The following is a 15,120-nucleotide window of genomic DNA, read 5'->3' as shown; positions in this document are numbered from 1 at the left end:
TCAATTTAAAAGATTACAAGGTAAAGAAGACATGGCAGTCAACAATAAGTTAGGGTTCCAAAACCCAGTGAGCTACTGGAACTCGGGCAGGACGGGGTTCCACGTACGAAGAACAGAGGGCTCTTCCTTCCCTGAACTCTGTCCATTCAGAAGCTATGCAGGGCAGAGAGGGAAAAGCAGGGTGAGCCAGGGGGAAGCAGCTGGCAGTCCAGCCCCAAATGGCTGGCTGAACAGTCAAAAGCCCAGTTGGCGTTGTTCCAAAGGGAAGCCCATGAGGTCCCAGGAAACGCTGAGGTTCAGAGGACACTGCTCCAGCTCCAGAATCGTGCATTGGAGCTGGACTAGACCCAGGCGGGCGGAAATAAACAGCAGGCATCTCACGCCCCAGGTGTGGCAGGTGTTTGATCCCAGGTCACGGGCTCCAGTTAGAACAGGCCAGGCTGCCTCTGCTACCTAGTTGTGCTGACCCCCTTTTTAACTCGCCACGTACTGTGTTTCTGGCCTGGACCTCCTCTTCTCTAACATGAGATACTATGTCACAGGGTGGTTGTCACGATCAGATAGAAGAGCTGTTATGAGAGATCTGTTGATGGGTCGTATTGGAATGGCTGGTGTTGAGGGGCAGGGCAAACAGCATTTAATGGCTGTCCCAGGGTATGGCTTTCGGGGCATCTCCCTGTGGGCCACTCCAAGTGATGGAAGAATGGGGGCCACCGTGCTTACAGAAGCCATATTATTAGGGCACCAACCAGAATCCCAAAAGTATTTTGGTATAACTTTTACATCAATTCATATCTAATCTTCAGCACAGGGTTGGGCAAATTATCTGTGAAGAGTCAGATTGTAAATATTTTAGGCTTGGCAGGTCACATGGTCTCTGGGCATCAACTCAATTTTGTCATTTTAGCACAAAATTGCCTTGTATGTAAATGGTGGGTGTGGTCCATTCATTTAATGGAAACTTATTTATAATATCGGGCTGCAGGCTACAATCGACCACGCTCTGCTATCGCCCAACCAATCAGGTGTACAGAAAATAATTATTAGAGGGAGATGCAATGGAGATGCTGTCAATTTCAAACCTGCTTGATACAGAGCAAACCTAAGGTGAGTCCAACCATCCAAGCCCCAGGGGCAAGTTTGCAGTTACCCAGCCAGCGGGGCCTCGGCGAGTTCCCACAGTCCTCCTCCAGGCCTCGCTCAGGGCAGTGTTTTAGTCTCCAGCCTCTATGCCGAGCACAGGAATGAAAAGCCCTACAACTTTTTGAGGACCTCCTGTTTGAACGAGAGTGTCAGGCGAAAGGGCTGCTACCAGCTTCTGGACACGGCCTTGGCTGCAGGCAGACCCGGCTCCCCGTGGATAAGGGCAAGGCTGCGTGGCACGAGGATCCAAGCTCACGTCAAGGTCAGAGTCCTGCTGCTGGCAACTGCGCAATGAAGGAAATACATCTGCCCCCTCACCGGTATTCTTAGCCTGGGGCCTCCAATCTAGTATGTTAAGGAGCCAGAAAATATGAGGCACTTTTAAATGCACCACAGGTCCTTCTGCGTCTTTCCTCACCAGCATGGAGCCACCTGCCCCCGCCCCCCTTGCTCTTAACCCTCCTCGAGTCCCATTCTGGTCAATTCATGAAAGCTTTCTGACTCAATTAAGAGAATAGGTTTTCTTAAAAGGCAAAGAAAGGTCGGTTACAGAACAGTCAGAACAAAAGTTGAAGGGTCATGGGAGGAACAAGCCCTGAGGAGAGAGGCCATCAGAGGGGACGAACCCGACCGCAAGAGGCAGCGCTGCGTGTGCGCACAATGCAGGGCTGCCCTCAAAAGCATATGACTCACCAGGCTTGGCTCCTACCCTCACCCTCCCCACCCACCGCCCTCCCACAGATCCCCATTTTCCTTACTTCTCAGTGGGAATGTCATTCCAGACATAGCTGGCTCGCCGAGAGGCCTCCACCCTGAACAATGCGGCCTCTGCACTTGGCTTCGCCCACCAACTGGAACATGTGCAGGGCCCAGCATGGTCCTCCCCCAGCACTGCAGCTTCCTCCCCGTCCAGACCAGCTGCCAGCTTTGAAATAGGATTCAGGTCTCAAGCCAGCTTTGCTGGGGCCCTTGAGGAATGCCAGCACTCACGGAAAGCTACAGGTGTGCCTTCAGCCCACAGGCATGGCCCCGGAGCTCACAGTGATAGGAAAGCCACGTGAGAGGCTCTGTCAACACATCGCCATGAAAGGCGTTTGAACTAGGGCAGAACCAATGGCCGGCTGGCCGCTACTGAACACAAGTGCCCAGCAGGTGGGAGGAATCTTGGTGTCCGGGTGTCTCGGCTAAACCTGATACAATCATTCAATTAACTGCACTCTGAGTTAAGAGGCTTCCTGGGAGGTACCGGAACTAGTCTTTCAGAGTCTGATTTGTACTTGTGATTTGACACCCACAGTCTTGTTATGCTAACTAGTCCTTGAATTTGAAAAGGAAATATAATCTAGCCACTGAGGTACCTGAAGTTACCTGAAAATTAAGGCTTCTCTTATGCCCTGGTTAGAAAACCCTACAGTAACAGAAAGATCAGGTTAGGTTGTGCTTCCCAAAGAACTATTGGTAGAAGACTTACCCCACCAGTTGATTAAATAAAAAAGAAAGAGAGGGAGTGAGTTCTATGGTCAAGTATTTTAACCTCTCTCTTTGGATATCACAATGAACAATGAAAGAGTAATGCAGTTTTGCCACTGGGTGGGGGTGGGGGAGGCGGAAGCCTGCTTAACTTTTAAATTTATCGGAATTTTTTTTTTTTTTTTTTTTAAAGAATAGCTCACTTGGAAATGCTGGGTTTGGCCACAGAAAATGACAGTGAAGACGAGAAAGACACTTAATTGCCCAATGACAGGTTGTACTAATGCAGAATGTACAGAGGATTATGGGATGTTTTCAAGATTTTTGGCTTCCATATGGAGAATGCCTTCGAAAGCCAAAAATCTTGAAGCCCCCTCTCCTTTTTATTCCTAAAATATTAACAAGGACAACCATCATGTAAATTAAGAGCTAGAATCAATACAGCCCCCACCAACCAGTCCCAGTAAACCCCAGACATGTCCCTCCCCAAGCAAAACAAACGCCCTTCTCTCCTCCCCATGGCTCAGCTCTGCTCAATTTCCAAGGCCCAGCTCAACAGCTGCCTCCACTCAGGATCCCTGCATGTCACAACTACATCCTGAATGCGAAGAGGGCCCGGGGCCTGTGTGACGCTGGGCACCAACTCCAGGTCCTACCTCCAGGCCCACTCTTTAAGGCTACTAGCATCCCTGCCCAAGTTTCCCAGCTTTATCAGAGGCAGCCCCGGGGGGGGAACCAAAGACTTCTGAGGCCCAGTCTACTGGATTTCCCACTACAACACACCATGTGGGTACTGAGTTCAACAATATGTCTAAAAACTAATAAATTAAAAGATGCTACTGACTTCCTTTACGCTTAGAATCCACAAAAGACAGGGAGTGGGGAGGGAAAAAGCTTTGGCAAAGGGAAAGAGATTCCCCTATCCCCTGCCCATCAACTTGCCAAGCGGACCACCGCACAGACTTCAGAGGGCCAGGGGCGGGGGATGCTCCTGCCTGCCTTCTAGAGGCAAGTTCTGCACGGCCGGCCTTCAGGAGAGCCGCTCAAGAAGAAGGCGTCATCTAGAGAAAGGAAGACCTCCGGAAGATAAAACTGGAGTCTCCACATATTTGAAGAAATAGTGCAGGGACACTAAAGAGATATAAACTCATTAAGGACAAGCCACTCAACCAGGTAAAGCCGCAGTCTAGTGCATCAGGCATGAACAGAGACAACCAGAAACGGCTGGACGAAAGAGGGGACAGACTGGGTTGAACAATGTCACCTCTGAACTGACAACATCTCACGGAATTCCAGCCACATCACTGGCCACTACTTCCGGACCTCATCTGCTCACCCCTTCCTGTACCCCGTGACCCCCCGGAGTAGCACAAGACTCTGCTCTGGACCCTACTCCCTTCATCCCGCTCTCTCCTCTCAGGTGCTCACCTACTCATTTTCTTCAGCACCATGACATGAAACACCCTCTGTATAGACACGGGGCTCCCATATCTGAACTTCCAGCCCAGACCTCTGCCTCGAGCTGCAAATGTCTAAATCCAAGAGCTTTGCTCACATTCCACACTCTCAACATAATGGCCAGAATAAGCTTTCAAAACACAAACCAAATCATGCCCCTCTTCTGCTTAAAACCCTTCAGTGGCGTCCCAATTGTGCCTCTCAGCACCATAGCCTGTGGGGCCCTTGCAATCACCCCCCCCCTCTCCAGGTGCCCCCCGCAGCCAGCAGTCGCCCTGCCCCGGTCCCTGCCCCGGGGACACACCAGCTCTCTCCTGCCTCATGGCCTCGGCCCTTTCCATCACCCCTGCAGTCTTCGTCCTGTGCCTCCTCACATGACTGGCCCGTCTCTGTCTTTTAAGTCTCGATCCATGTGACCATGGAAGGGAGAGACCGGCGGCTCTCTTCCCAGGGGCGACTTTCTATTCCGTCACCCTACTAGTGTCCTGGGGAACACTATCTACCATCCATATTACTTATTTTGTATATTCTCATTCTCCCCCAAGTAACTGAGCTCCACAAGAAGAGAGTCTTTCAGCTCTGTGTGCCCAATTTGAAGAATAAATGAATAGACCACATTGTTGGCTCTTTGAATGAAAAGGGCTCTCTTGAAAGGTAATGAGTTCTCCAGCCCTGGTAGGATGAACACGTGGTAGGCATACAGCAGAGGGGTCTAAAGCTGGACGGGATAGGGCACAGGGATGGATCTGAAGACCTCCCAGGTCGCTGCCTGCGTTGGGAGTCCACGTGCGTGTCAATAACTGAACATCAGAGGTTTCCTGTCAGACATCCTTCTCACTGAAAACTGACACCTACCACCTTAGGCCACATCACCACCATTCCCTGCTTCTGAAATCACACAAGGGGTGCTTTCTCAACTCCAGTGAAATCCTAGGAATACAATTAAAATTTTTTTTTAAAAAGCAAAGTCTGTGAGCTTCAAAGGCCTTCTGGCTCAGGCACAGGTCTGAATGAGCACACCGAGTTAGCTTCTGGCTGCAGGATTGGATGAGAAAGTCAAACGGTGGAAATATCAGCCTAGGATACCACGTTCCACCTCTGCACCTCTGTCACCGGCCACAAGGGCCTGTGAAATCAAGAGCAGTTACTTGGGCAGAGATTGTGGGTTGGCCCATGGAGCCACAGGGACTTTAAGTTGCAAAACATAACCCATAAGTGCAGAGGGCCTCCCGTGTTTTCTAAAACCTGACCAGGAGCTGAGCCGCACAGGAGGAAATGGTCTCTGCCCTCGATGGAATGACCACAGCACTGGAGGGACAAACAAGATAAATTTCGAATTACGGGAGACACACACAACAGGTGACCCCTGTGTGCTGGAGTTGGGGGCTCCTGAGAGAGGCAAGATTTTTTTTTTTCCTAATTTTCAATCCAAAGCATCGGTCTCGAGCTGCCCCCAGCCTGCCGACAGCCATGAGCTCATCACTGTTGTTTACGGTGGAAGAACTGGCAATGAGGGCCCCCCTTCCCGGCCTCGGACCCAGCTCCAGCCCACCCCTGTGGCAGAGCAGGCCTGCCGGCTGCCGCTGGGAATTGGGGGCGCCGGCGTGCCGCTGCCTCTACACACAAGAGGAGGCAAAGGACCGGGACAGACTGGAGGAAGGCCCAGATTTTTCCTTCATGGTTTTGTGTTGTGCACAAGCCTCCTCTTCAAAAATGAAAGTGCTTCAAGAATGTATACATTTTATGTGCCTAATATCTCAGTATGAAAAAGTTGATCAACTCCCTTCCAAGACAAGAGAGGACTTTGTGTGTGGGGACAGGGAACAGGAGATGGGGTTTATTGAAGACAAAATCTGCCCGGGCCCTGCCTCCCTTTGATTCTCTGAAGCTGACCAGGGCCAGGCCGGGGGGGCAGGCCAAGGCCAGGGCTGCCTTCCAGCTCCAGGCTTCCAAGCAGCCGGCAGCCGGACTCCAGTCCCTGACCATTCTGAGACATACCACATCCACACAGATAAAATACGGAGTGGGAGAGTACTTGTGTACACTGGGACTTAAAATTTGGATAATTCTGAGATTTCAGAACAAAAAGCATTAGTTCGCTCGATGCAAGGCAAATATTTTGCTAACGTCTGGGGCAGTAAATTTTAACCTCGCCCGTGGTGTAGGGACCCAAGGAAGGTGGGCTCTTTCCTTCAGGACTTGGGGAGGAGGCTTGGTGCGCCCCCTGATCTCAGCCAGAGCCACTCAGACCTTATTAGTTTGAAACCGAGGCTCCAGCGACTGGCCTCGCCTGTGTCTGGAGGGACGTCCACTGAGGATGCTACCAGCTGAGCCCCACCTGCCAGGCCCTGACACTCCGCTTCCTCAGCCAAGGCGGACAGAACCTACCTGATACTCAGTACTCTCCTCCTAACCTAAACTACTGCTCATAACTATTTTCTGGTTGTGAAAAGATCTCAACAGGGAAAATGAGTAAGGCAGCAGAAGAACACAACCAAAGTGCCAAGAATCCACGACTAGGATAATCACGGGAACTATCTTGGTGTGATTCTGCCTTGTAAGATTTCTCATATATTCTGCCTTATAAGTGCTCTGGACTGTTATTCTAACTTGGAATAAAACAGAGAGTTAAGAGATACATATAAGACGGAGCAGGTCAAATGAAATCCATATGCACCAAACTCCTCACTGGGGTCTAGAAGGCCCTCAGGGCTGGCCCTCTACACCACCCCTTGCTCTCTGCCCCCACGATCCCAGCCTGCCCTCGGCTCCTCAGCTCAGCCAGGCGCCGTCCCTCCCCAGGGACCTTGCCCTGGGTGGTCCCTCGGCCTGGACCGTCTCTGAGGGGCTCCGATGGCCAACTTCTGATCTCCGGGAGTCACTCTTCCAAGACGCCTCCCTCCCAGCCGCACCCCAGTCCCTCTTTATCACATTACCCTGTTTTATTCTCTTTTTAGCTCCTATCAGTGCTCCAAGTTACCCATGTTTATTGACAGTTTCACCCAGGAAAATAGAAGCCCTTACTCACTCTTGTATCCTCAGTGTCTATAATGGTGTCTGGTACTTGGAAGGTGTTCAGTGAATAGTTCTGAGTGAAAGAACAGAGGAAGAGAGGGAATCCGGAGGCAGGAAGTTCACAGTCAAGGAACTAAGAGAAGGCTGAAATTCCAAGATGAAAGGGAGGAGAGAGGGAAGATGCGATTTCATGGGAAACAGGAAGACATCATTCAGGTAGATCTCTATAGGCCTTGGTAAAGATTTTCATCTGAAGATTAAGACCCATAAGGGCTGTCTGAAAGGTTTTAGTTCAAGAGTAATAGGATTAGGTTTGGATTTTTTTAAAATATCACCGTGGATTCAATATGAAAAATGAGTTACAAAGGAGCACGCAGGCTAGGAGTTAGCAGGCTGCGCAGTCGCTCTGACGACCGGCACGAGATGAAGACGGGCCTGCGGCGACTCTGAGAAAGGAGAGGGGGCACGTCGAGGAGGGCTTGCTGGCCGGTGCAGCGGCATTCGCTACGGGACGAGGAACTGTCAAAGGGTGAATTTGGTACGAATTGTATGAATTGAGAAGCCATGCCTCTCACAAGGACAGACAACTGCATTCTCAGCCTCCCTGGTAACTAGGTGTGGCTGTGTGACTAAGTTCCAGTATGAGACAGAAACAAGTGTGTGGTCCATCTGGACATGTTTCATTAAAAGGGAAGGGGTGCCTCCTCCTCCTCCTCTCTTCACCCTATTGCTTGACGCATAGATGAAATGGCTGGAGCTCTGACAGCCTTTAGGTCCACGAGGATGAGGGCCAAACTCAAGAGATGGCAAAGAAATATGCGAGAAAGTACCTGACAGCTTCATGAAACTGTCTCACTCTCTGAGGATTGCCTCCTTCCAGACTTCTTTTAAAAGAGAGAGAAATAAACTATCTTATTTAAACAACTGTCATTCAAGGATGCTCTGTTGTATGCAATGAATCCTAATCCTAACAGGAACACTAGCCAGCTGGCTAATCACGTCCCCTGTGTTGCTTTCCCCTTGTTTTAGGGCACGCCATTGCCTCGACAGGGAATATCCTCCTCTCTGCCTGTATTTATTTACCCTGCCCATGCTTTGGAGGATGGATCAAATTCCGCCTCCCACGCAAGACTTCCCTCCACTTCCTCCCTGAACTCTGGCACTGCCTGCCTGCCCCCTCCTTGGGCATCTGGCCTAAGCTGCCTTCACAGTGATTCATCCTCTCCATGCACCTCCTGACGGCCCCTACAGGCTCAGGACCGTCAAAGGCAAAGTGCCCGTTTCCTAGATCCTTCGATTCCCTGGACGCCAGAGGCATGCCATGCAAGGTCGCCATGCATGTGCCCCCAGGAAACCTCTTTCACCTCTACCTGCAGCCAGGATCCGGATGGGGGCAGAAAGTCTGTAAATAAAGTCTAAATACGGAAAAGCAGGCAGAGTGGAGGGCAGTTTGTAAGAAATCTAAAACCACTTCTAATAAAGAGGCAACTTGGGGGAAAGAGCTGGTACGCTTCCCTCCAACAATATCACATAGGTGTTTGACTGCCATACCGTTAACCTGGCAAGGGGCGCCATTCATATAAAAAACAAAGTGAATGGCAACCCCCAGAGAGGCGCAGCGCCCTGGCTCCACACAATGAGCCCATCAGAGAAAATAACAAGCCATGTAAACCGATGTATTTGCACAGAACACACTTGCAACATATTCTGCATAAATCATATCAGTAACAAATTACTTTTGATTTAAATAACATAAAAAGCATGTTCCAAATATTGCAAGTGCAAATTAAGACCAAGGTAAATGGTTTGCAATTGATAGAGTTAATTTATAAAGACAGTCTAATTTTTTAAAGTTACACATTCTTTTCACCTTATTGTTGGCCACGGAAATTGTTAAACCCAATCAAAAAGGCAACAAAGGCCCAGAGGATTCAGCCCCATCAGAGCCAAAGTTTGTAACACATGCTGACCCATCAACATCAGCAAGACGTCATCACAGATAATGACTACTCGGGACGCTGAAATGGAAACTTCTAATTTAGTACATGAGCCCAGGTCCAAACACCAGTCTGTCTGAGGGTGTGTCCAGATTCCCTCAAAATGCCCTGAGAACACGGGTGAGGAGAACCCACACTCCAGGACCCCCACAGAAAGTAACCACGCTAGAAACCCCAAAGTCATCATAAACAAACCCTATTCAGATGCATCTGGTATATAAAGAGCCAGTTGAGAGATAAGCTTTCTGACTGAATAACATGAGTGCCTCTCTGAGATCTGCTTCTAGCGCAGAAGAATGGTATTGAAAACTGCAGATGTGGAACGCAGGCCAATAATAGGCCACGAGGCAAATTCTGCTTTCCTTCCTGCAGACGGTGTGAGTGTGGTTTACATAGCTGCTCCTCCGCCACCTCATTTCTGTCGAAACCCAGCTGGGTTTCAACATGCCTGCCTGATCTGCCTCCTTCCAGGCCGAAGTGTCCAGGATTCCATGCCAACCCCGCATGGCCACATGCCACTTGGGAACTGCTGGTGGACAGGGCTTGGCCTCAGGGAAAGCCTGCTTTCCAGACCGAGTCACCACTTGTAACCACCAGGTGTCAGTAGCGGGTGAGTAGACTCCCGTTTGCGTTTTCAGGACATTTCAGCTGACCCTGAAGGGGGAGACACCGGATACTGTGGCTTTGGGGACAAGCAGTACTATCTCAGATTCTCAGGCCCTCATGAGTAATTACTTGCAACTCACCGTGCAACCCCACTATGCAACCTGTAGGATGGTTTAATGCAATAGCCTTCACACACTTCGATAAAAGATGAGGGACTGCTTGCTTCAGTAAGCACTGGGCCTTGCTTTTCTTCCCCTGCCCCAGAAAGTGGAAACATAAAGTGGGTTTTCTACTCCTTGCCTATTCTCTCCATATAAACTACCAAGTAACTAATTCAGCACCTTCATGCTGAGATTCGAGATGTCTTAGGTGCTGGTAGGTGTGACGCCCACAAGAGGCAAAGCCCAGCAAAGACACTGGATGGTGCGAAGCCAGAACGAAGGGCTCCTTCACTGCCTGCTTTGAGGAGCTGGATCTAAACTGGTTTCTTCCTTTGGGTATAACGCCTTCGACAGAAATATTGGATTTATGAGTCACTGCAGCCATATCGAAACCTGCAGGCTCTCAGTCTTTTAAACCCGTGAGGTCAGCCAAGCACTGTCATACCTATACCTACTGCCCTCTCCGGGCCGAGGACACTTCCCTTGGAACCCAGGCGCATGCCGAGCCAGGCCCCCCGAGCCCTCAACACCAAGCACTGAGGCTCCTTCAAGAATCCACGTTACCACTGACCATCGCCCAGCCGCCAAAAAGAACGCATCCTATTCACCTCCGCTTGTTCTGTCCCGTCGCAAGGGCCGAGCACTCCTTCCTCTCCGAGAGCCGGAGGGATCTAGCAGGTCCTCCCACTGCCAATTAGCCCTTTACTTAAACCCAAGTGAGCCTGGTTTCCAATATCTCCCAGGCAATGATGCTGAGGACAGAGGAGGAGCACAGTCTTCTGAAGAGAGGACCCTGCCGGTCCAAAGGAGGGTTTTGCAAATAGCTTCAAGTCCCCATCTGGCACGAGGAAACACTCAAAGGTTTTGCTACTAAATGGCATCACTGAGTCTAAGACCTGGAGAGGCAGTTTGGTACCTGGGGGACCAACGCTGGCCCAACTCTTCTTGGGACAGCCCCACTGTCATTACAGCAGGAAGAGGAAGGACATTTCTGCAGCGAGACAGCCACCAAACCAAAGTGCCAAGGGGTTACCCCAGTTTTTGCCATTATGACTCCTTTACTATTTATCTGTGTCCACATGTCTTGACTCACAAGAAGTACTGTCCTAAGCGATGAGAGGGAGCTCAAGGGCATCCTGTAGGTACTGAGAATGTAGAATCCTACCCAGGATCTTAGCTTATCCAGTGAACCTACCACCCCCTCTCCTTTTGTCTTAATTCATGGCCCCAGACACATTCCACCCAACACCAGCAACAGCTTTCAAGCTTACGTCTTCCAAAAACAAGGGCTTCCAGCTCTGGGCTAAGAAACATGCTGCAGATAGAGAAGGACAAGCTTGTGGAGCAAAGGGCCAGTCTCACCGTTCGCTGAAGAGGAGAAACAATGGCGGACGCTGCCCGAGGAAGAAGTGCTACAGTTCTGCCAGAGGTCGGTCGCATGCCCATTGCCCACGATCCATTCCTGGGAAGAACCGGACATTCGACATCAGCTGAGCAGTGAGGAGGGACTGGAAGGGGAGGGAGAAGCCCAGGGGAACGCCAAGAGCAGCCTCATCCACCTGTCCGCCCGGCCCGCCCCTGCCCTGCCCAGGGCTGCCCAGCCAGAGGCCACGATCACGCTGGAGAAAGGAGAGAGGTGCTGGTCTGGCTCAGACCTTGTGTTGAGGAGGAGGCCAGTTTGGGCAAGTAAAAAGCACTTTGTAGGTGGAAAACTACCACACACACAAAGACACACACACATGCGTTCCTATTGTGCGTGGAGGTGTGCCCTGTAATAGAGGGAGCCGCCCGGGCCCCCACGCTCAAGCCGGCCCACTCCCTGGATCTCCTGGGTGTCGCTCCCCGCCCACCCCCTCTGGGAGCCTACTTCCTCATTGATCATCCCCACTGATCTGAGAAGATTATCAGGCACAATTAAAATGTTAAATGCTTATAAATGATAAACCTGGATTCTTATAAAATTCACCAATCCCGGACATAATTATTTTTCACAGACCACATGATCTCTCAACCTTTGACACAGGCAAGAATATCACGCCTGGGGTCTGCCTCGGGCTGAGAAGTCAGAGCCGCAGCACCCGGCTGCCCAGGGCTGTGCCCATCTTCACAGCCCAGAAAACACGTTGAGCGTCTAATCGATGGGACGCCGATGGCTCTGTCACTCGGGTTCCCCCCTCGGCCTGTCCACGCACTGGGGACGTGACTCAGAAGGTGCTGCGTCCACATCATGAAGCAGACCGGGGAATGTGAAGTCTTTTCTGAAAAAGCCGATTTTAACATCCCAACTTTAAGTCCTTGAAGGGCGTTTTGTGGACTAAGCCGCCCATCGGACCCATGCCATTTGGAAAAAAAAGCAAAACTTCCTAAATACTCCTCTTCCTCAACAAACTTGCATCAAGGAAAAATGCTAAACAACTTTACCAAGTAAAGGTCTAGGAGGCTTGGACCTCCACCGAAATCACTGGCCCTAAAGAGAGGCCTGGGCCGCTAACGCAGTCCAGGGACTGCTTCCTTCCTACCCCTTCATCTGCTCTAGTTTTCTCAAAACAACTGAAAAGGCGCAGATTGCCAGAAACTGCAAAACGCCCTGGGACATCTGAGGCTTCTCGTCTGCAAATAACCGCGCCGTCCTGAGCTAGAGGGGGCCTGAGGGGCACCTGGGGACCGGGCCTCAGGTGGGATCGGGCCTCCGGAGGCCCCAGCATTGGGTGAGCCCCGGGGCGCCCCGCGCCCCCGCGCCCCCCGGGCACTCACACTGACGATGGTGGAGACGAACAGCAGCACCAGCACGGCGACGTGGAGGACAATGATACTCAGCAACAGGAGGAGCATTTTGACGGCAAGTTCTGCTCAGTGGAGTTTCTGCCTGCGGGGAGAGAGCCAAAGCGGGACGTGAGGCCGAACCGACTGGCCCAAGCGAGGGAGGGAGTGGGGCAGTGCGGAGGGAGGTCCCTGCGCTCCCCGGACCTGGCGCCGCGCCCGCCCGCCCGCCTCCCACGGCTGGCCGAGAGGGGGCAGCCGCGGACCGCAGGATGCCCGCCCAGCACTGCGGGGCGGGAGGGTGTTGGAGGGGGTGGTCCCTCTGCGACAGAACAACTTTTGCTTTGGGGAGAAAAAAAAAAATGTGGTCAGTCAGTCCAAGAGGAGAGGTTTTTCCAGAATGACGAGCAGAGGCCACAGCCCGCCTCCACCCACCCCGGGCGCTTCCCCGGGACAGCCCAACTTGGGGAAGGGGACAGAGCGCACGTTCCCTCACGGAGTGAAGGTGGGGGCCAGGGGCTAGGCGCCCAGATGTCTGCGCGAGGCCGGGGGACGCCTGGGGCGGGCAGACTCGAAGGGAGAGCGCGCCGCAGGGAGTTGGTTTCCCAGATCCCCGCGCGCTCCGCATTCCGTGAGTCTCCAAGTTTCCACTCAGTTCTGCCAGCGCCGGGGAGACGTCCTGGCCCCAGCTCAGCCAGCGAGAGCCGCTGGAGGCTTCGGAGAGGGCGCAGGGCCGTGCGGGGAGGGAAGCGTGGCCAGAGAGAGGTACTAGGACCCTGCGCTTCCCGCCCACCCCCCCGCCCCGCCCGCGCGGCCCCGGGTAGCCCCCGTGGGCGGGGACACCACTCCCGGCCCGCCCCAAGTTTACCCCCGAGGCCCCAGGGAGCCCGCTGCGCGCGGAGCCGGGATGCTACCCGGTCCGGCAGACCTGGGGCTGGGAACTCTTTCCTGAAAAAACCAATTGTATCTTTCCCGTTTTAAGCCCTGAAGGGTGTCTCGTGAAGTAAGCCGCCCATGTGGATGGAGCGGAGCAAATGTTCGGTGGGAAGGAGAGGCGGAGGGCGAAGGGTTGAGTCCCAGGAGCACAGCAGGGCCACTGTCTGCAGGACATCTTCGATCCGCGGCTGTGCGGCCCTCGCCCCTCATTTTCCAGACCTCGGGGGAACTGAAGGCCGGGATGGCCTGTTGGAGGGTGTGTGCAGATGAGAGACTGGCTGCATCTTTGGGGACCATTTCAGGATGGAGTCTTGGGCCAAGGAGACGTTTCATAAGTCGGTTTTTAAAGTACCCAGTCCCAGGCCCCTTCGCTCCCCTCCACAAGCAACACATTCAAAGAAATCCAGGAATGTACAAGAAGAGATAAGCACAGTTTTCTGATGTCTCCCAGGTTTAAATGAAGTCCAGTGGCTCCTGGTGCCCGGGCGGGGCGAGAGGAGGATGGTCGGGCGTGTAGCTGGAAAGTGGGGAACTGCTGTACCCGCGGGAGAGCTATGGCAGGCCCGCGTTTGCGGCTGAGTCCCTGAGCGGCTCCCATCCCAGCGCGGCGAAAACCGGTCCGCCCCTGCCCGGTGTTCTGACCCGCGCCCCTCACGTTTTACAGACCGCACGGCACCCCCTTCTGGATCCCTACAAACCCCGCTGGAGCCGTACGGGGCAGACCGTGGTCTGTCTGCCCGCGCCCGGCGCAGAAAGCTAGGAGACCTGGCCAGCCTCAAGCCTGCGCCTGCTCCGCGCTTTCTGGCACCATCGACAGAAGATGCCCACGTTTCTCCCCCATCGCCTCCACTTTCCCTACCGAAGCACTTACAGCCCAAAGGGATAGCTGTCCCCGATCCTCAGAGTGGCCTCAGGCACAAACTCGACGCGTCCTCTAAGCTGCTGGCGTCTCCAAAGACAGCTGCGCTGCGGGGCTGCGATCGCAAAGCGAGGGGCCTGAGGGAGGCTCCTGGCGATCCCCTTTAACGGGAACAACGCCCTGTCTGCGTCGCTGCAATAGGGTGTGTCCCTGGGTCAGCGTGTGCAGGAGGGCGGGACTCAGGGAGGAGAAAGGGCAGAAAGCGGCGGGTGGGGGCAGGAGACAGTTACTTGGTCTTCAATGCGCCGCAGGAGAAAGTTGATCTCTGCAAAACCACTGGGACTTTTACTAGAAACTAGGAGGCAGCTGAGTTTTCTCACCTCCACTCCCACTCGCTCCTCCGCCGAGTTCATGGAAACCAAGTATTGACCAATGAACTGGTCCCTCCGCCACCTCGGCCCGCGTGGGAAAAGCTAGCCAGAGTTTGCCCCCGCGGGTGCCCAGCGCTGGGCTTCTGGGGGGGCTCACGTGGACTGAGTTCCCTTGGGGACTGCGGCTGGATTCCTCTTCTAAGGCGGGGGGGGATGCGGGGCACTGACATGAAGGCTGGAAGATGTCCCGAACCCCTCTGGTCCTGGCCCACCCGGCCTGCCCTGTCGTCTTAGCTGGGCACATCTGCATGCTATCGGTGTCTGCACGCAGGCCCTGCGTGGGG

The 15,120-nt window shown here is 53.1% G+C and overlaps 1 protein-coding gene across 1 annotated transcript in view; it reads right to left on the bottom strand.

Annotated features, from left to right (window-relative positions):
* PMP22 (peripheral myelin protein 22) overlaps nt 1–14,590 on the bottom strand; it is a 28,145-nt gene extending 13,555 nt beyond the window's left edge. The window contains exons 1-3 of the mRNA XM_054571213.1: nt 14,418–14,590; nt 12,605–12,716; nt 11,213–11,312 (exon numbers count right to left, since the gene is read on the bottom strand). Coding sequence (XP_054427188.1) covers nt 11,213–11,312; nt 12,605–12,682 — 178 coding nt within the window. The 5' untranslated portion in view covers nt 12,683–12,716; nt 14,418–14,590. The remainder of the gene's footprint in view (nt 1–11,212; nt 11,313–12,604; nt 12,717–14,417) is intronic.
* Between the last annotated feature and the right edge of the window lie 530 nt (nt 14,591–15,120).

The sequence above is a fragment of the Pteronotus mesoamericanus genome, unplaced genomic scaffold, assembly GCF_021234165.1.
Source record: "Pteronotus mesoamericanus isolate MK-2021 breed Mesoamerican mustached bat unplaced genomic scaffold, CSHL_Meso_final contig_22, whole genome shotgun sequence".
Classification (NCBI taxonomy): Eukaryota; Metazoa; Chordata; class Mammalia; order Chiroptera; family Mormoopidae; genus Pteronotus; species Pteronotus mesoamericanus.
The sequence above is the reverse complement of the archived record's forward strand: the minus strand, read 5'-3'. Positions and strand labels throughout refer to the sequence as shown.